This window comes from Equus przewalskii, chromosome 16 (assembly GCF_037783145.1).
Source record: "Equus przewalskii isolate Varuska chromosome 16, EquPr2, whole genome shotgun sequence".
NCBI lineage: Eukaryota > Metazoa > Chordata > Mammalia > Perissodactyla > Equidae > Equus > Equus przewalskii.
Genome location: NC_091846.1, coordinates 1,290,104 through 1,309,920, shown reverse-complemented (window position 1 = coordinate 1,309,920; position 19,817 = coordinate 1,290,104). Strand labels below are relative to the sequence as shown.

Here is a 19,817-nt window from a genome sequence, read left to right as displayed (position 1 = left end):
TTCCTTTCAGCTCTTTAAGTATATCGTGCCACTCCCTTCTAGCCTGTAAGGTTTCTGCTGAGAAGTCAGCTGGTGGCCTTACTGGGTTTCCTTTGTATGTCCCTTGCTGCCTTTTTCTTGTCGCTTTTAGGATTCTCTCTTTATCGTTAATTTTGCACATTTTAATTATAACGTGTCTTGGTGTGGGCCTCTTTGCCTTTATCTTGTTTGGTGCTCTCTGTGTTTCCTCTACTTGGATGTCTGTTTCTTTCCTTAGGTTAGGAAAATTTTCAGCTTTGACTTCTTCAAATAGGTTCTCTGCCCCTATGTCTCTCTCTTCTGCTTTTGGGGCACCTACAATATGAATGTTAGTGCACTTGATGTTGTCCTAGAGTTCCCTTAGACTGTGCTTGTTCTTTTTAATTCTTTTTTCTTTTATTTATTCAGCTTGAGTGATTTCCTCTAGTTTTTCTTCCAGCTCGCTGATCCGTTCTTCTGTTTCATCTTCTCTGCTGTTGAGTCTCTCCAGTCAGTTTTTCCTTTCCAGTATTGTATTCCTCACTTCTGGTTTTTTAAAAATATTTTCCAGTGTTTGTTGACATTCTCACTGTGTTCATTTATTCTTCTCCCAAGATCAGTGAGCATTGTTATCACTTTTTGCTTGAACTCTTTGTCAGGTAGATTGTTTATTTCTGTTTCATTTAGTTCTTTTCCTGGGGTTTTGTCCTGTTCCCTTGCTCCGCACATATTCCTTTGCCTCCTCATTTTGCCTCTTTGTGCTTATATTTATGCATTAGGAGAGTCAGCTATGTCTCCTGATCTTGGAGAAGTGGCATTATGTAGGAGATACCTGTTTTCAATTTTATTTTTACTTTAATTTTTTTAATTTAAATTTCCTTTTCCTTTCTTTGTTTTTGAGGAAGATTAACCCTGAGCCAACATCTGCCACCAAAAGAGGAGGCTCTTTTGGCTGAGGAAGACTGGCCCTGAGCTAACACCCATGCCCATCTTCCTCTCCTTTATATGTGAGACGCCTACCACAGCATGGCTTGCCAAGCGGTGCCATATTCACATCCGGGATCCAAACTGGCAAACCCTGGGCCGCTGAAGCGGAATGTGCACACTTAACTGCTGTGCCACTAGGCCGGCCCCAGGAGATACTTTTTGAGGCCCAGTAGTGTGCTTCCCTCTAGTTCCAAATGTTCCAGGAGTGTCTCCTGTATGGGCTGTGTGTGTTCTTCTGTTGGGCAGGGTTGCTCTTGCTGCAGGTTCCCGGGGAGGCTAGGCTGTCCCCCTGGCCGGCTGGTTGTGATGTTCAGCTGTGTGTGGCTGCTATGGACCTTTCAGTCACTTTGTCTGGCATGAGGAGCCCCAGCACAGTTGGTTGCAAGGTCTAACAGCACATTCCTGTTGCATTTTTTTCTGTTTAGTGTGTAGGCCCCTGGCATGGCTGGCTGCCAGGCTCAGGGGCTTACAATTGCTGTAGGCCTCCAGCCTGCAAGGCTCTTGTCACCTCTCAGGATTGCTGCTGAGTGGGGCTGGCCCCAGGCTTGGGAGCACCCAATTATTTCAGGCTTTGGAAGGCAGGGCCAATCCCCTATGTGGCTATTTGAGAAGCACACGTCTTCTGCCACTGATATGCCTCATGGCCCACAGGTCCACACACACCCACTGTCAACACAGTCCTGGCCCATGCACACTTTTTGACCCTCTGGGGCAGACTCAGTCCCCTCACTACAGATGCCCCCACCCACTCCACCAGTGCCCCACACTCTCCACCCACTCCTCACATATGCCCTGCCCCACAGAGGGGGCCCACTCACCTGCCTGCAGAGGATCCAGACCCCCAGTCTATGCAGGCCGTGTTTGGGAGGTGGCTGGCCCACTGACGCGTGACCACAGGACCTCTAGGACTAGTAAACTTTTGTTTTTCATTTTTATCTTAGTAGAGTAGCCTTTCTTGTGATAGAATTTGTGTACCATCCCTTTGACTTGGTTAAAGGGTACAATTGACTGCTTTTTAGTATACTTACAGAGTTGTGTAACTTCAAACATTTTTGAAAGATGGATCAAAAACATGTGAAATGAGAAAGAAATGCTCTTCACATCAGTGGTGCTGTCCTCCCCGTGGTAGTGCAAATGAGGACGCAGGCCGTGTTTGGGAGGTGGCTGGCCCACTGACGCGTGACCACAGGACCTCTAGGACTAGTAAACTTTTGTTTTTCATTTTTATCTTAGTAGAGTAGCCTTTCTTGTGACCCTTTTTGTTGTATTTCCCTTGATGGGATATAAAATATCCATTTGCTGGCACTTAACTTCAGTCAGTTCTTTCTTGATTTTAGCTCTTAAACTTATAAATCTTAAATTTCTCATCTCTTGCTAAGACACCATACAACACTATACAACTAACATAAACTCCTTGAGGAACTGGCGAAGAAGCAGACTTTGTTTTGTACATCGTCAGTAACTACCTTTATAAACCTCTGCTTGAGCTCAAGGACTGTCTGTGCAGACCTCTCTGTAATGCCTGCGCTTGTGGGGTCGGGGGTATTTGGGGCCCAGCACGGAGCTGTTCTGTGTGCGGGGAGAGCTGAGGAGGAGCTTCTGTGTGTTTGTCCTTATGATCCTCCAAAATGAAGTAGCCATTTTCTGGCCCTATTTTATAGTGTTTTTTTTTTAAGCTAATACATTTACAGATCTTCCAAATTACCTGTATGACAAAAATCTCCCAGATTCTCCCTCTCCTTAAAAAAAAAATGTAAGCCCAGGTCTCGTGTGCTGATGACCTGTAATGGCTTCTTTATCCTTGCCGTCCCCAAAGCAGGAGAGGCTTTGCGTCTGCCTGATCATTTGTGGACTCATTATCTTTGCCACGAAGCTTCTTTTCATTAGAAATAAAGAAATCTATTTGTGTTTCAGCATATCTCTGTATTTTTTTTTTTTTTACAGTAACAACAGCAAGAAAGTTTCTCTTCCTCAGTTTGTAGCTAAAACAACACACGAAATGCATGGCTTTAAGAAAGAGAGCACGCAGAAACCAAACCAAAGAGCAGCTCTGACCTGGAGCTGGCCTGGCGCTTGCCACTGGCCACAGCGCTCTCCGGTTGGACATAAGCAGTCTCAGGAACACCCACCTCAGACAACATCCCTCTCAGACCGTGACAAAATGAGACAAAACAGGACCGTGTCATGTGTTATAAATTTCTGTAAGCGTAGACAAAAACAGGGTCACTGTGCAACCTACAAATGCTGAGCACCCCTCTCCCGGCTGAAGAGAAGGACTGCGACTTCCTTGCCCGTTCCAGCTTTGTGTTCAGTCTGGTCTCCCTTCCGTGCATGCGTGTTTACTGAGATGCCCAGTCTTCAGGTTGCCCTTGCTTTCTGACAGCATCCAAACTAGGGAACTTCGACCCTCCTCCAAACCACCCAACTAAAGCTCAAGTCCTGTGGTAACAGATTCTCTCCGATGCCCTCTCACTGGCACCCGCGGTTCCCCTGGTGTGTGTCCCCCTCCCTGTGTTAAGTAACAAACCCGACATTCCACTGCAGCTCTCTTCTTTGGCTGAAGGACATTGACAGCTTGAAGATAAAAACCATGATGTGAAATGATGTAAAAGTTATTTGACTCGCTGGCAGAAAATAACAGACTTATTTGGAAATGCTCTTTGGGCAACTGTGTGTGTTTGTATATGTACTCTGCCTTGTTTATTTAATGTGTCATGAATTCTAAGCAGGACTGACCACGTAGTTTCTGAGGCTACGTGCAAATGAAAATGTGGGGCCCTTGCTCAGTATTTATTAAGAATTTTAAGACAGCGACAGCAGAGCATTAAACTTAGCACGGGCCTTCTGACACGGGGCCCTGTGCGACTGCCCAGGCCACACACCGTGAAGCCGCTGCTCCTGCTTATAAGACGCCTTCTTTCAGCCCTTCTCCTCAGGGACTGACTGAAGGATGAGGAGGAAGACCACTGCTGTCCAATTTTTCCCCCCATGGGCCTTTTTTTTATCCTTTTTTTCAAAAAAAGTTAAAATTTTTAATTGTGGTATCATACACATAACATAAAATTTACTATCAATAATTTTTAAGTATTCAGTTCAGTGGTTTTAAGTACATTCACATTATTTTACAACTGTCCATCTTTATAACTCTCTTCATTTTGCAAAACTGAAACTATTCTCATTAAACACTTAACTCCCCATTCTCCCCTCCCCCAGCCCCTGAAACCACCATTCTTCTTTCTATCTCTATGAATTTGACCACTCTAGATGACTCATATAAGTGGAATTCTGCAGTATTTGCCTTTTTGTGACTGGCTTATTTCACCTCCAGGTTCATCCATGTTGTAGCATGTCTCAGAATTTCTTTTCTTTTTAAAGCTGAATAACATTCCGTTGTATGTACATACTGCATTTTGTTTATCCATTGATCCGTATACGGACATTTGGGTTGTTTACACTTTTTGGCTATTGATGAATAATGCTGCTATGAACGTGGATGTACAGACATCTGTCCGAGTCCCTGCTTTCACTTTTTTAGGGTGCATACCAAGAAGTGGGATTGCTGGATCATGTGGTAGTTCTGTTTTTAACTTTTTGAGTTAAAAGCCACAGTGGCTGCATTTTTACATTCCCACCAACATTGCATAAGGGCTCCAATTTCGCCGCCTCCTTACCAACACTTGGTTTGTTTTCTCTTCTTTCGATGGTTGCCATCTTAGTGGGTGTGAAGCGGTATATCATTGTGGTTTTAGGTCTGCATTTCCCTACTGATTATTGATATTGACCTTTGTTTTTGAATACTCACAGTGATCACTCTCCTTCTTCCTAGAAAAGAGATGAAGTTGCTGGAGCAGGCAGGCTCTCTGAAAGGCTCTCTGAGTGCTGAAGAGCAGCTGTCACTCATCCGCGGTTGTGCAAGTGTTGAAGAAGCAGTAGAGGGCGCCATGCACATTCAGGTGAGCCAAGAACTTTGTACTCAAGTCTGTAGGGGCTTGAAGAGCTGTCTTCTGACCACCATGGAAGAACAGGGGAAGGTAAAGGCAGTGGGAAGGTGTGGACGTCTTGTACCCTCAAGGTCAGAAGGATGTTTTATGTGATGGGAGACATGGCCTCAAAACATCTCCTGTATGGGCTCTCATGAGACTAATATGATAATGTTCTCTTTCAAAGGTGTTAGAATTTTGAGTGAAAATTGATTTTCTGGACAGCTAACACTTTTAGTTTATCTTCCTATTGGATGAGAGATTATATTCTTGTTCCCAGCAGAAGCTTAAAGAAATCACCTAAAAGAAACCCTTTCAGTTCTTGTAGCATTTGCATTTAGCTTTTCCAACAACTTCACTTAAAAAAGAGAAGCCCTCCAGGGCACCGTTTCCACAGCTGAGTGAGCTCCAGGCAGAGCTGAGGGGCAGCCTCGGGCCGCGGGCACAGCTCGATGCTCTCTGCAGGATCCGTGCTTCCTGGGGCTCCTGGCGCACCGGCAGTCCTGCCCCCAGTTAAGAACCCTGAGGTAGAAAGTTGTCTTCTAAAGTGTCACACTTACTGCCGTTGGGTTTAAGCAGATTTTAAAAGAAGCATCATTCCTGGGAGCCCTCCGTGATAGTTTGTGTTTTCTGAGACTTGTGCATTTCTGTTTATTCAGTGTTGCACATTTCATTTGGTTACTGTGATGATATTCTAGCTGAGAATTTGGGAGCAAACCAAAAAAGACTGAGTGTGTTTTGTGTTTAGGTCAGCTGCTGCTCTGAGATTCAAGCCAAATAGAGGAAATCTAAGTTCTTGTCTTTGTAGCTCTAAAATTTCTCTGATTCATTTAACAACTGTGTGTTGGATAGAGCGTAAGAAGAGGACTGTTTTTCAATTCCTTATCTCTTTCTAGCGTTTTCCTCTCTATCTGTTGTATGGGAAGGTTGTGTAGAATTGAGGAGTCTTAAAAGGGATCCCAGTGCCCCTTTAATTAGCTGTCAGATGCTGTCTGTTTAAACACTGAAGTGGTGGCGGGTGCTGTTGGAGCACTTGCTTCTGAAGATCATGGAAGCTTTCCTGCCTGGTCTCAGCAGAGAGGGTTAGCTTTTGAGGAAAGTGTGTGCTTCTTATGCTGAGCCTGCTGGAGGAGGAAATACAGTTTCGATTGTGTGCTCCTGACACTAGCAAGGACAAGTGGGATCTTCCTGCCGTGGAGGCAGTGGTTGAGAACACAGATGTTAAGTCAGGCAGACTTTGCACTGAGCAGCTGTGTCTCTTTGGCAAGTTTTCTTAATTTCTGAGCTCTACTTTCTCATCTGTAAAATGGGCATAATACCCACAGCACTGGGTGATTGTGAAGAGAACCATCAGTGCTCAATCTAAGATGACCCTAATGTAAGGCACGTCTCCCAATGAGAAGATTAAAAAAAAAAGTCCCCTTTTGGGGTCAGTTTGGTATATAATATTTACTTGATGGAAATTAAATATTATAATTACCTATGTGATCTGAAATATGAATATGCAGTATAGTGTTGTAACACTTCTGCTTTCACATTTCACAAAACACTTTTGTTCAAACTCTTAACAGATAGACTCCAGTGTCTTTGTCTTCCTGGGAGTGACTTTTTGAGACTCTTTTCGGAACAGTTTTCCAGAGCGCATCATCTCTGCTTGCCTTGGAGATGTTTCTCTGCAGAGTTGTTTTAATCCATGTATGAGGATGGCATTGGAAGTTTTCTTTCCAGCCTCAACTACTCATTCTCAAACCTTTAGCTGTTTTTTTTTCTCCCTGCAGTAGTATGCGTGTGGTTCCACAACTTAACAGCTTGCTGTGTTAATTTTTTTAAAGGGATCTTGATAAAGCTTATTTACAAATTTCCCAGCACTAGCAATTGTAAAGTCATGCCCAGGAATAATTAATATGTCTATGTTAAATTTCTCTGTCTCCTGGTTCCATTTTAAACAATAGATTCTGTCAGATGATTTCTATACTAGCATGATTGAATTAGTTCAGGCTAATATTTCTTCCCCGAACAGTGTATCATTTTTCAAAAAAATAGAAAGCTGTCCATAATGTGAGAACTTTATAATGACTTGACTATGAGGTGAGTCCTTCTTTTATGGGATAATTTCTGGGGATTATTCTAACTCATTAATGCATGTAAAGTGCTTAGCATAGTACTCAGCACATAGAAAATGCTTCATAAATTTATAAAATGTATTATTTTATAATGTGGCCATTTGTATACAGTTTTGGTAATAAATATTATGGGGCAGTATATGTTGTTCTATGTGTAGTAGGTGCTAAAAACTGCTCTTTAAGGTGTGTCTTTATTTTATTGACTAAATGAATATATTTACATGATATTTGCATGTTGAGCAGCATCTGTCATGCAGAACAACACAGAGTTAGGCAGTGTGGGGAGAGGAGAATGAGAAAGATGATGGAAGCTCTACCAGGTTTAATTTATGTAAGAGATTAAGTTCTTCAGAAACCGTTTGTACTGCTAGTATCACAAAGAGTGTGGGGAGGGGGATGGTTCTGACCCGGAGGACTTGGGCAAGTTTATTAAAGTTAGGATTTGAGCCTGCCTTGGCCTTTGACAAGTGCATTTTAGAGGACAGGGTGGGGGCAGAGCGGGGTACAGTGTCTCAGAAAGAGACGAGCAGAGGACGAGAGAGGTGCCTGTGTGTGTGCTCTAGGCCCCAGGCGTGGAATGGCCAGGCTGAGCTGAGGGCGATTGGAGAGGTGGGAAGAGGCTGGAAGTGAAGTGGAAGCCAAGTTGGGAATGCTTTGAATGCCAACATGAAAGTTACTTAGATGAAATGAGTTAATATTTATAAAGTGCTTAGAGTAGTGCATGGCACTTAAGTAGTGCATTCCTTAAGTGTTCTCTTAAGGAAATAAAGGGTTTGGGTTTCATTTTGTTTCCTGATGAGACTCCTCCAAGGAAGGTGTTTAGCAGGAGAGAGAAACTAATCAGAAGGAAAAATGGATAAGAAAAAAACCTTAGACTCCATTTTTGTTTGTTGCCTTGACTGATTTTCTTGGACATGTTTACATATTTCTTGAATCACATGGGGCAAATTTGATTTTCCAAATTTTGTAACTAATGTGTATTAATTTTACCTCATGTTTACCAAACAAATAAGTTAATAAAACCCCCAAATCAAAACCTACCTGATGTTGTACCTTGTGTTTGTTACATTGTATTAGGTTTCTAACAATCCAGGAATTTTAAAAATATATTTTAAAGAATAAAGAGTAAAGTTTAGGAAAATCCTGCTTAGGTCTATTATTCTAAGAATGTTGTAATATTTTTGTGTATTTGTATTTCTTTCCATTTCTCCTCTTTATTTTCTCTTTCTCTAACATACTTGACATTATACTATAAATAGAGTTTTGTATCTTGGTTTTTAATTAAAACTTAGAATATTTCTTGTTGTGTGATTTGCCCAGGACTCTATCAGATAGAAAAGTTTAATTCTTAGACTTAAAGAAAATTATGTTTATCATGTGTTGTCTAGCATGGAAGAACCTTTCATCCAAGAATGACATTAAAGCTGAAGATGCAGAAAGCCACGGTGGTCTGTAAGGCATCTCCTCCTCACCAGGCCTCAGCGTGCTTCCTCGTCTCAGTGCCCGTGACTTCCTGCTAGCTCAGCCCTCTGGTCAACTCTTATAACTCCTTTTTCTGATTAATAAAAGGAAAAGTTCTCATTGTAGAAAAATTAATCCAGGCTATTTTGAGACATTTTTCTTATAAAAAGAAAATTAGCGTTACTTTAGGGAATTGTTCAAAAGCAGGAGACAGAACTTGTGAATTAACAAACACAACCACATTGCTTGCCAGAGCTCCTGATCTGCCCACAACGTAACTGTAGGATTTACTACTCCCCACGGGGCCAAGACCCAGAAAGCTGTGTGAGTCTCTGAGGTGGATTTGTCTTCTAGCCAAAGCCCAGGAGGCGGGTGCCTGGGGCAGAAAGTCTTCTAATACTCTGCTGAAAATGTGGGAGCAGACAAGGAAGGAACCCGAATTTCCAGAACTTAGTGCAATTTTGAAATCAAATCTTGCCTGGCAAGAAAATCTACTTTACTGGAAAAATAAGTTTATTCTGAAAAGCCTGTCTCCAGTGTTGACTCTTAAAGGGCATTAAGGCCCATTAGCTGTGCTGCGGAGGCCGTGTGTAATCGCTGGAGTTTAGGCCCAGAGATGCCAGGTGCTGGTTGGAGCCGTGGCAATGGTTTATAGAATTATGAAGTTTAAATGGAGTTTCCTTGCACAAAATCAGGACAACAGCTGAAATCTTCAAGTAAAAATTATATTATCTGTGTAGATGATCAGAATTTGCGTCTGAACTTTGCCTTTAAAATTCAGAAAATGCTAGTTGTTTTGATAAGGGCTTTTAGACTGTCAGTAATTACAGGAGGCAGTGTTCATGAATACTAACACTTTTAAAATTTATACGTTTTCTTAAAGGCTGGAAGCTCCTTGGACTTATGGTCTTGGTTCACTGAAGCTCAGAATAATCCTTCCTTTGGAAGGGAGGGGGATGGGAGTGAGGATGGGGGTGGAGGTGAGGAGTGTTCAAGTAACAAAGGGCATATGGGATGGCCAGCACTGAGAACGTGCAGGAAGGTACATTGAAACTTGGATTTTGTTTTTCCTGTTCCATGTGTTTTTTTTTTTAATTTGTAAAATCAGGTTTACTAAGGTATAATTTACATTCAAAAAATTCACCAGTTTTTTTGTTCAGTTCTGTGTGTTTTGACACATGCATATAATCATATAACCACCACCATGTTCAAGCTTTAGAACATTTCCATCACCCGCCTAGAGTTCGCTCCTCCTCCTCTGCAGGCAGCCTCCACTCCCCCTTCCCCAGGCCCTGGAAACCACTGAGCTGTTCTTTGTCCCTATAGTTTTGTCTTTTCCAGATGTTAGGTAAAATGGAATCATGTAGTATGCAGCCTTTTGGGTTTGACTTCTTTCACAGAGTAAAATGAACTTTAGATTCTTATATGTAGTTGTGTTTATCAGTAATTTGTTTCTTTTTACTGATAAGTAATATTCCACAGTCTGTCTTTCTGTTTACCAGTTGAAAAACATTTGGATTGTTTTCAGTTTTTAGCAGTTGTGAATAAAGCTGGTGTAAACATTTGTGTACAGGTTTTTGTATGAACATTTGTTTTTATTTCTCTTGGGTAAATACCTAGGAGTGGAATTGCTAGGTGTATGGTAAGTATATGTTTTTATCTTTGCAAGAAACTACAAAACTTTCCAGAGTGGCTCTACCAGTGAAACTGTCTAGGCTTCAAATTTTCTTAGTTGGAAGATTTTAAACAGGCCTTCAATTTCTTTGGTAGATATAGGACTATTAGGGTTATCTATAGGGTTAATTATAGGGTTATCCATTAGGGTTATAATTTATCCTCTTTCATTTCTAATTTCATTTGAGCCTTCTCTCTTTTTTTTGTTAGTGAATCTGACTAAGGGTTTGTCAATTTTGTGTATCTTCTCAAAGAACCAGCTCTTTGTTTCATTGATCCTTTTTACTGTCCTTTTTGTTTTCAATTTCATTTATTTCTGCTCTGATTTTTATTGTTTCCCTCCTGCTGCTGCCTTTGGCTTTGTTTGTTCTTCTTTTTCTAGTTGTCTTAGTATAGTTTGAGATTCCTAATTTGAGATTTTTCTTGTTTGTTAATGTGGGCCTGTATTGAAATGAATTTCCCTCATAGGACTGCTTTTGCTGCATCCCATATGAGTTGCTATGGTGTGTTTTCATTTTTGTTCCAGATATTTTTTCATTTCTCCTTTAATTTCTTCAGTGATCCATTGGTTGTTCAGTAGCATGTTGTTTGGTCTCCACATATTTGTCACTTTCCCAGCTTTTTTCTTGTAGTTGATTTCTAGTTTCATAGCATTATGGTTGGTAAAGATGCTTGTTGTTATTTCAGTCTTCTTAAATTTATTGAGGCTTGCCTTGTTCCCCAACATATGGTCTACCCTTGAGAATGTTCCATGTGCCATTGAGAGGAATGTGTATTCTGTTTTTGGATGGAGTGTTCTATCTATATGTATTAAGTCCATCTGGTCTAGTTTTTCATTTAATTCCACTGTTTCCTTGTTGTCTTTCTTCTGGATGATCTATCCATTGGTGTAAATGTGGTGTTGCGGTACCTTACTATTATTGTGTTGTTGTTAATATCTCCTTTTAGGTTTCTTTTTTCTTTTCTTTTGAGGAAGATTAGCCCTGAGCTAACGTCTGCTGCCAATCCTCTTCATTTTGCTAAGGAAGACTGGCCCTGAGCTAACATCCATGCCCATCTTCCTCTATTTTATATGTGGGATGCCTGTCACAGCATGGCTTGACAAATGGTGCGTAGGTCCACACCTAGGATCTGAACTGGTGAACCCTGGGCTGCCAAAGTGGAACATGTGAACCTAACCACTGTGCCATAGGGCTGGCCCCTCCTTTTAGGTTTGTTAATAGTTGCTTTATGTACTTTGGTGCTCCAGTGTTGGGTGCATAGATATTTATAAGTGTTATTTCCTCTTGGTGGAGTGTCCCTCCGATCATTATATACCGCCCCTCTTTGTCTCTCTTTACCTGTCTTATCTTGAAGTCTGCTTTGTCTGATATAAGGATGGCAACACCTGCTTTCTTTTGTTTGCCGTTAGCTTGGAGTATCATCTTCCATCCCTTCACTCTGAGCCTGTGTTTGTCTTTAGAGCTGAGATGTGTTTCCTGGAGGCAGCCCATTGTTGGGTCTTGTTCTTTCATCCATCTCCCACTCTGTCTTTTCATCACGGAATTCAGTCCATGTCCATTTAGCATGATTATTGATACATAAGGGCTTAACACTGCCATTTTATTGCTTGTTTTCTGATTCTTCTGCATTTCCTTTGTTTCTCGTCCCATGTATTTCAGACCACCAGTTCAGTTAGGTAGTTTTCTATGCTGGTTTTCATAGTTTTCTCCTTATTTATCATTTGTGTCTCTCTTCTAATTATTTGTTTAATGGTTGTCATGAGGTTTCTATAAAAAATCTCATAGCTGAGATAGTCCATTTTGTGATAGCCTCTTGTTTCCTTTGACTAAGCCGATTCCATCCCTTACCTCTTCCCCTTCTAAGTTGTTATTGTCACATCTTATTCCATCTTGTATTGTGAGTTTTTGGTTACAATGACAAGTTTATATTTATTTTTGGTATTTTCCTTCCCTTTATCTTTAATATTATAATTGTTTGCTAACCTGTTCTGATAGAGAGTTGCAATTTTTTGGTTTTGTCTTTCTATTTATCTCTTTGCTCAGAGTTTTGTAACTGCTTTCTTTTTTTTTCAGGTATGGGGGCCTTCTTGAGGATTTCTTGTAGCAGGTGTCTTGTGGCGATAAACTCCTTTACCTTTTGTTTATCTGGAAAGTTTTTATTTCTCCATCATATCTGAAGGATATTTTTGCTGATAGAGTATTCTTGTTGAAAGTTTTTGTCCTTCAGAATTTTGAGTATATTATTCCATTCTCTCCCAGTCTGTAAGGTTTCTACTGAGAAGTCCACTGAAAGACTGATAAGGGTTCCTTTGTAAGTTATTTTCTTCTGCCTTGCTGCCCTTAATATTTTTTCTTTGTCATTGACTTTTTCCAGCTTCACTACTATATGCCTTGGAGAAGGTCTTTTTACGTTGACAAAGTTAGGAGATCTGGTGGCCTCCTTCACATGAATTTCCATCTCCTTCTCTAGGTTTGGGAAGTTCTCTGCTGTTACTTCTTTGAACAAGCTTTCTGCTCCATTCTCCTTCTCTTTTCCCTCTGGGATACCTATAATCTTTTGGTTGCGTTTCCTAATTGAGTCAGCTATTTCTTGGAGCATTTCTTCATTTCATTTTAGTCTTAGTTGTCTCTCCTCCTCTATCTGGAGCATTTCAACATGTCTACCTTCGATTATGCTGATACGCTCCTCTATGATGTCCGCTCGACCCTTAAGGGAATCCATATTTGGTTTTATTTCTTCCATTGTGTCTCTTATCTGTGATATTTCTGATAGATTCTTCTTTATAGTTTCAATCTCTTTTATGAAGTAGCTCCTGAACTCGATTGTTTCTCTACATCCTTTTAACTCGTTGAGTTTTTGATAATAGCTATTTTGAATTCTTTGTCATTTAGATTATGTATTTCTGTGTCCTCAGGACTGATTTCTGGTTACTTGTCATTTTCTCTCTGGTCTGGAGATCTAATTTAACGTTTGATATTGCTAGAGGGAGTGGCTCTGTCTTTTTCACATCCTGGTATTATTTGGTTGCAGTTACTGCCTATTGCCACTTGGTGGGGGTCAAGAGCTGCGTATTCTGAGCCCTCTGCCTTCAGCCGAGATCCCACGTCCTGGAGCCCTGCTGGGCAGTTTGGGGTGGGGTGCTTTCTCCTGTGTGCTGTTGGGGTTTTCTCGCTCTGCTCTTGCCGTCTGCTCTTCTGGGGTGTTGGCTTGATGAGCTCAACCCTCGTGAGAGCTTTCCCCCAAGTAGAGGGCTTCCCTCTAGCCTGCCAGGGCCCTCGGTGATCCTTGATGTTTCTGTGAACCAACGTCCCCTCTCCCCTTCCTTCCCTCTTGAAGGCCTTCTGCTGTCCCAGATCACAGTCTTTAGGGGAGGGAGCGAAGTTTTCTCTTACCCCATTCCACCTCCTCTGAGGGGGGCTCCAGGCTTTCTGCCCTCCATCATATGGCTGTGTGGGTCTCTCCAACGTTTTTTGTGTTGTGTGGACGTCCTCTTTGGGAGTATGAATGCCCTTTTCATTGTATGGTGGAGGGGAGAGATTCCTGGGGAAGCTCACTCCACCATGATGCTCTTATTTCTTGTTTTTTTTAAAATCTGTGTTTATTTTTATTTATTTGCTTGTTTGTTTTGTGGTATGGGTAGCTTCAAAGATATGATATGAGCAAGGAATGAACTATGTTATCATAAATATTTGAGGGTCAGGCAAGTTTTAATCCTTTTTTTTTTGGTGAGGAAGATTCACCCTGAGCTAACATCCATTGCCAATCTTCCTCTTTTTTCTGTTTTTTAGCTTGAGGAAGATCAGCTCTGAGCTAACATCTGTGCCAGTCTTCCTTTACTTTTCATGTGGGATACCTCCACAACATGGCTGATGAGTGGGGTAGGTCTGTACAGGGGATCCAAACCTGCAAACCTGGGTTGCTGAAGCAGAGTCCACAGAACTTTAACCACTTGGCCACAGGGCCAGCCCCAGGCAAGTTTTAATCTTAATTGAGGATTATATATTTAGCTTCTTCCTATTTACCAAATAGGACTTGAGAAAGTGATTAGTCACAACCTAAGAAGAAGACTAAAATAAAGAAACAGAAGGGGAGGCATCTTCACTGCACTTAGTCTGCTGTAGGAAAGAGTACAAATGACCAGCCTGTTGGCCCCCACAGTGTGTATAAAACCTCATGTGCAGGCACTGTTAATAGCTCCTCTGTCCCTCTGGGGATGAGTGAGGCGGTGGCCTCAGCTGTGTCCCAGACATCGTGGGGCCTGTGAGATCCTTAGGAACATATTCCACGTGAGCTATTGTCTTGGGCTTTTAATTTCTGGGCTTGAGTATGAAGTTAAATGTGCTGGGGCAGAATGTTAAAGGTGGCAGACTTTGATCTTATCCAGGAAGTGTGGCCTACGGTTAGTGTCAGTCTGAATTTCTGCTTTACCTTTCAATTTGGGCAGTTCAGTGTAGGAAGATGCACTTCTTGGTGACAGACTTTGGTGCCTATGACTTGTTGATGAGCAAGGTGACAATGGAAAGCATGTGGCTTAGCATTACCCAGAACTGCATCTGGGAGCAGCCCCAGCATGCCTGTCTCACTTCTGATTGCAGTACCGTAAGGGAGGGGCAGGCTGATGCTGGGAGGGACCTGGTAGGGGCCAGGCTGCCAGTGGTGTGGGCCAAAAGTTCCGTGAGAGAGCATTTGGTGAGGAGGCTGACAAACCCTCTGGAAGCTGTGGTCTGTCCCCAAGGCTGTGCAGGCCAGAGTTTTCGTTCCAGGGTGCTTTACTACAGAAGCCATCCCTTTAAAAAGTGTTAATTATAAATATTAACAATGTTTGAATACTAGAAAGGGGAAAACGTGCCCAATTTGAATATCCCAATACCCGTTTGTTACATTTGTCTATATTTCCCTCCAGTCTTCTTTCATGTGTAATTTCTGTAGTGTAATTGTAGTGTGTCTTTATCTATTCATTTTCATATGCTGCTTATGTGAAACAACATCTAACATTTTTCTGCTTATTAGAGTCTGCAGTTCTTCAGGTGGCTGCATAAGAGGCGTTGAGTGGAGGCACCAACTAAATCAAATGGCATTAATCCATTTCATTTAAAGTAACTAATGATAGGGAAGGCCTTACTATTCTTACTATTGCCATTTTGTTGTTTTCTGTATGTCCTCTAGTTGTTTTGTCTCTCTTTTGTCTTCTTGCTGCCTTCCTTTGTGTTTCATTGTTTTTTGCAGTGACGTACTTTGATTCCTGTCTCATTTTCTTATGTGCATCTTCTATGTAGGTATTTTCTTGGAGTTACCATGGGGATTACATAAAATATCTTAAAGAAATCTATTTTAGACGTAACAGCTTACTTTAATCACATACAAAAAGTCTAGTGCCTTACACCTCCCTCCTACTTTATGTTATTGATGTCACAAATTATGTATTTTTGTGTTTTGTTTCTATGTAATATAGTTTTGCAGTTGTACTTATTTTTATGCTTTCATCTTTTAAATTCTATACCAGAAATAAAAATGGTGTGCACACACCCATTATAGTATTACAGGATTCTGTATTTGTTTTTATGTTTACCAGAGAGCTTTATCTTTTCACGTGTTCATGTTTCTGACTAGCATTTCAACTTGAAGAGCTCCCTTCAGCAATTCTTGTAAGACAGGTCTAGTGGTGATGGAGTCCCTCAGCTTTGGTTTCTCTTGGAAGGTCTTTATTTCCCCTTCATTTTTGAAGAGATGTAGTATTTTTGCTTGGCAGCTTTTTCTTTCAGCACTTTGAATATATCATCCCACTGCTTTCTGGCCTGTAATGTTTTTGCTGAGAAATCTGCTGATAATCTTACAAGAGCCCCCTTGTCCGTGACAAATATTTTCTCTTGCTGCTTTCAAGATTCTTTCTTCATCTTCAACTTTTGACAGTTTGATTTCAATGTGTCTTGGTGTGGGCCTATATAGATTTATCCTGGTTGGAGTCTTTGAGCTTCTTCAATGTGGATGTACATTTCTCTCCTCAGATTTGGGAAGTTTCTGGCCATTATTTCTTCATAAGTTCTCTGCCTCATTCCCTCTTCTCCTTCTGGAGTTCCCATAATACTTATATTGGTTTGCGTAGTAGTCTTGTATAATTTCCTTAGCTGTCTTCACTTTTCTTCATTCTCTTGTTCTTTTTATTCCTCTGAGTTGATGGTTTCAAATGACTTGCCTTTGACCTCATTGATTCTTTCTTTTGCTAAGTCAAGTCTGTTGCTGATCACCTCTAGTGAATTTTTCAATTTTGTTATATTCTCCAGCTCCAGAATTTGTTTCTGTCTGTGTTAATGTTCTCATTTTGTTGATGTGTTGTTTTCCTGATTTGTTTAGTTGTCTGTCTGTGATCTCTTAGAGCACATTGAACTTAAGATGATTATTTTGAATTCTTCGTGAGATAATTCATAGATCTGTTTCTTAAAAGTTGGTTTTGAAAATTTATTTTGTTCTTTTAATTGGGTCATATTTCCTTGTTTCTTTATGTGCCTTATTATTATTATTATCTTTTCTTAGGAAGATTGGCCCTGAGCTAACATCTGTTGCCAATCTTCCTCTTTTTTTTTTTTTTCTCCGCAAAGCCGCAGTACATAGCTGCATATCCTAGTTGTAAGTCATTCTAGTTCTGCTATGTGGGATGCCTCCACAGCATGGCTTGATGAGCGGTGTGTTGATCCACACTCAGGATCCAAACTGGCAAACCCCAGGCTGTGGAAGTGGAGCACACGAATTTAACCACTTGGCTACAGGGCTGGCTTCCTTTTTTTCTTTTTTTTTTTTTTTAAATAATTACAGAGACAAAGACTTTTTTTTTTGGTAAGGAAGATTGGCCCTGAGCTAACATCTGTTGCCAATCTTCCTCCTTTTTTTCTTCTCCCTGAAGTCCCCGTATATAGTTGTATATCCTAGTTGTAGGTCATTCTAGTTCTTCTGTGTGGGATGCTGCCACAGCATGGCTCTGTCAGCAGTGCATAGGTCCACACCCAGGATCTGAAGTGGTGAACCCCGGGCCACCAAAGTGGAGTGTGCAAAACTTAACCACTCACCCACTTGGCCAGCCCCTGCCTTATTATTTTTTATGTGTGATTTGTGCATTTCAAAAACCAGCCACCTCTCCTGGGCTTTATGGACTGGCTTCATACAGGGAAAGACTTTCACCAATCAGCCTGGCTAGAGGTTCTGAGAGCCTTTCAATTCTTTTCTGGGGACATGTCTTCTCTGGGCTTGTGCATGTAATTTCTCAGTTAGAGAGGTTTGCCGATTCTTTTCCAGGAGCTCGTCATCTCCTTCCTCCTTTGGTGTCTGAGTGGCACCACAGGTCCTCTGGCATCACAGTAAGCTGCTGAGCTCCCTTGTTCTCAGTGGCCTCCAGGCATCCAAGGTATGCCAGTTCCCCATCAGTGCTCTGAGTCACATCAGACAGAAACCATCCCTCAGACTGTCCCCCAAAGAATTGGAGTGTTAATGGACATCCCCCTCTTCTCTTTCACTCCCAGGGAAGACGCTGTGAGTTGAGCTTTTCTACCAGATTGCACTGAGCTGTGCTGGCTTGGGGGAAGGGCTGTCTCAGAGGAAATGCAGTGGCTTTTCTCACCCATTTCAATGGGCTCTTCTGTGATTTCCTAACTGGTTTCTGGAGTTGTCAAAAAGGCTTTTGGACCATATACTGTTGTTAAGTTTTTGTCTCTGTGGGAGAATGAGGTCTGGGACTTCCTATTCCACCATCTTCTGATGTCACTCTAGAAAAGCTTTATAACAAAAGGACCAGATTTAGATATCAGAGTGTGTCCTTTTCTGCAGCCTAAATGAATCCGTTTTTCCATGTCCATCTCTCCTGCTCTTTCTCTCCAGAGGCTCCTGCACTGATGGAATTCAGTCAGCCTAAGCCAAATGTCATTTAGAAAACAATGATCTTTGCTACTTCCAGCACTTTGCTATTATAAGTGAAACTTGATTGATCATCCCTGTATATCATTCTTCCATATTATGAGTTACCTTTTTAAGGGCAAGATCAATCAAAGTGGAATTACTGGGTATAAAGCCCCTTTCTGGCTCTCGATAACATATTATTGATTGGCATTGTAAACTCCCCTTACCCTTTAATTAAGAGCAAACTATGGGCCAGCCCTGTGGCCTAGTGGTTAAGTTCAGTGTGCTCTGCTTCAGTGGCTTGGGTTTAGTTCCTGGGTGTGGACCTACACCACTTTCAGCAGCCATGCTATGGTGGCAACCCACATAGAAAATAGAGGAAGGTTGGCACAGATGTTAGCTCAGGGTGAATCTTCCTCAAGCAAAAAGAAGATTGACAATAGATGTTAGTTTGGAGTGAGTCTTCCTCAGCAAAAAAAAAAGAGCAACCTGTTAAGACTGTTTGATTTTAAGCTTGCCAGTATTGGGTATATTGATCTTTAAAATGCTTATTAAATTGATAAATGAAAACAGATACTTCATTATCCAAATTTGTCATAATAAACATGTCATCCCAACATTGACATTCTTAGTTTGGTTTCTAAAATAACTGTAAACTGAATGAGTGACCCTACTTTCCTCTAAAGTTAAAAAAATAGAAACTCAAATCTGTGTTTAGAAGGATACTGCTGAGCTTTTTTTTTTTTTAAAGATTTTATTTTTTCCTTTTTCTCCCCAAAGCCCCCCGGTACATAGTTGTGTATTCTTTGTTGTGGGTTCTTCTAGTTGTGGCATGTGGGACGCTGCCTCAGCGTGGTCTGATGAGCAGTGCCATGTCTGCGCCCAGGATTCGAACTAACAAAACACTGGGCCGCCTGCAGCGGAGCGCGCGAACTTAACCACTTGGCCACGGGGCCAGCCCCTACTGCTGAGCTTTTTTGAAAAGATGGAATGATGATATTGCAACAGAAACCTTGGAGAGTTGACGTAATGTTGATTATATGTAATATAGATATAGGTAGAAACCTATATATCTATCTATGTCTAAACCTATCTTTCTATAGATAGAAACTTAATTGTCCCTTATGTCTTAGAAGTTTTAGGTTACATTAATGCCCAAAGTCAAAATAAGCAAGTGTCTAATATAAAGATTTTTATTTTATGAAATCTGTTAAATGGAATATATAAATATCAACTAAAGAAATAATTTTTTGATCTTGTCACTCAGTTAAAAGCACGATCAGTCCATTTGAAAGTAGCCATGGCATGTGTACTTAATGCTTGGAAAACAAATACTTCAGCACTTACGATATTAGCCTCTAGTTATTTTCCCCAGACTGCTTTCACCTTTTGCTGTTGGTGGTGAGTGGTCATTAGTTGCTAAGCATATTAGATATCATGCACTATACGGACACATCACGGAGTCTTGCCTTTTTAAGAGGTATATTATAAGGCATAAGAGGGAATCTGTCTGAGAATTTAATATTAACAAAAAACAAGGAACACCTGGAGTGAAACTCCATGCTGGTGAGAGTCCAGGGGACCCCAGTGTTCAGGAGTGGACGCTGTGGAAAGCATCCCACGATTGTTTGTTTGTTTTTCCTCCAGCTCTTGGGCTTCCTACTGCTCGCCTAGTGGCGTCGACCCCCTGAGATTCTTATCTGCTTAC

General features: G+C 41.2%; 1 protein-coding gene across 1 annotated transcript in view; it reads left to right on the top strand.

Annotated features, from left to right (window-relative positions):
- CRYL1 (crystallin lambda 1) overlaps window positions 1–19,817 on the top strand; it is a 111,905-nt gene that overhangs the window by 34,923 nt on the left and 57,165 nt on the right. The window contains exon 3 of the mRNA XM_008540866.2: window positions 4,811–4,937. Within this exon, the coding sequence (XP_008539088.1) occupies window positions 4,811–4,937 (127 nt within the window). The remainder of the gene's footprint in view (window positions 1–4,810; window positions 4,938–19,817) is intronic.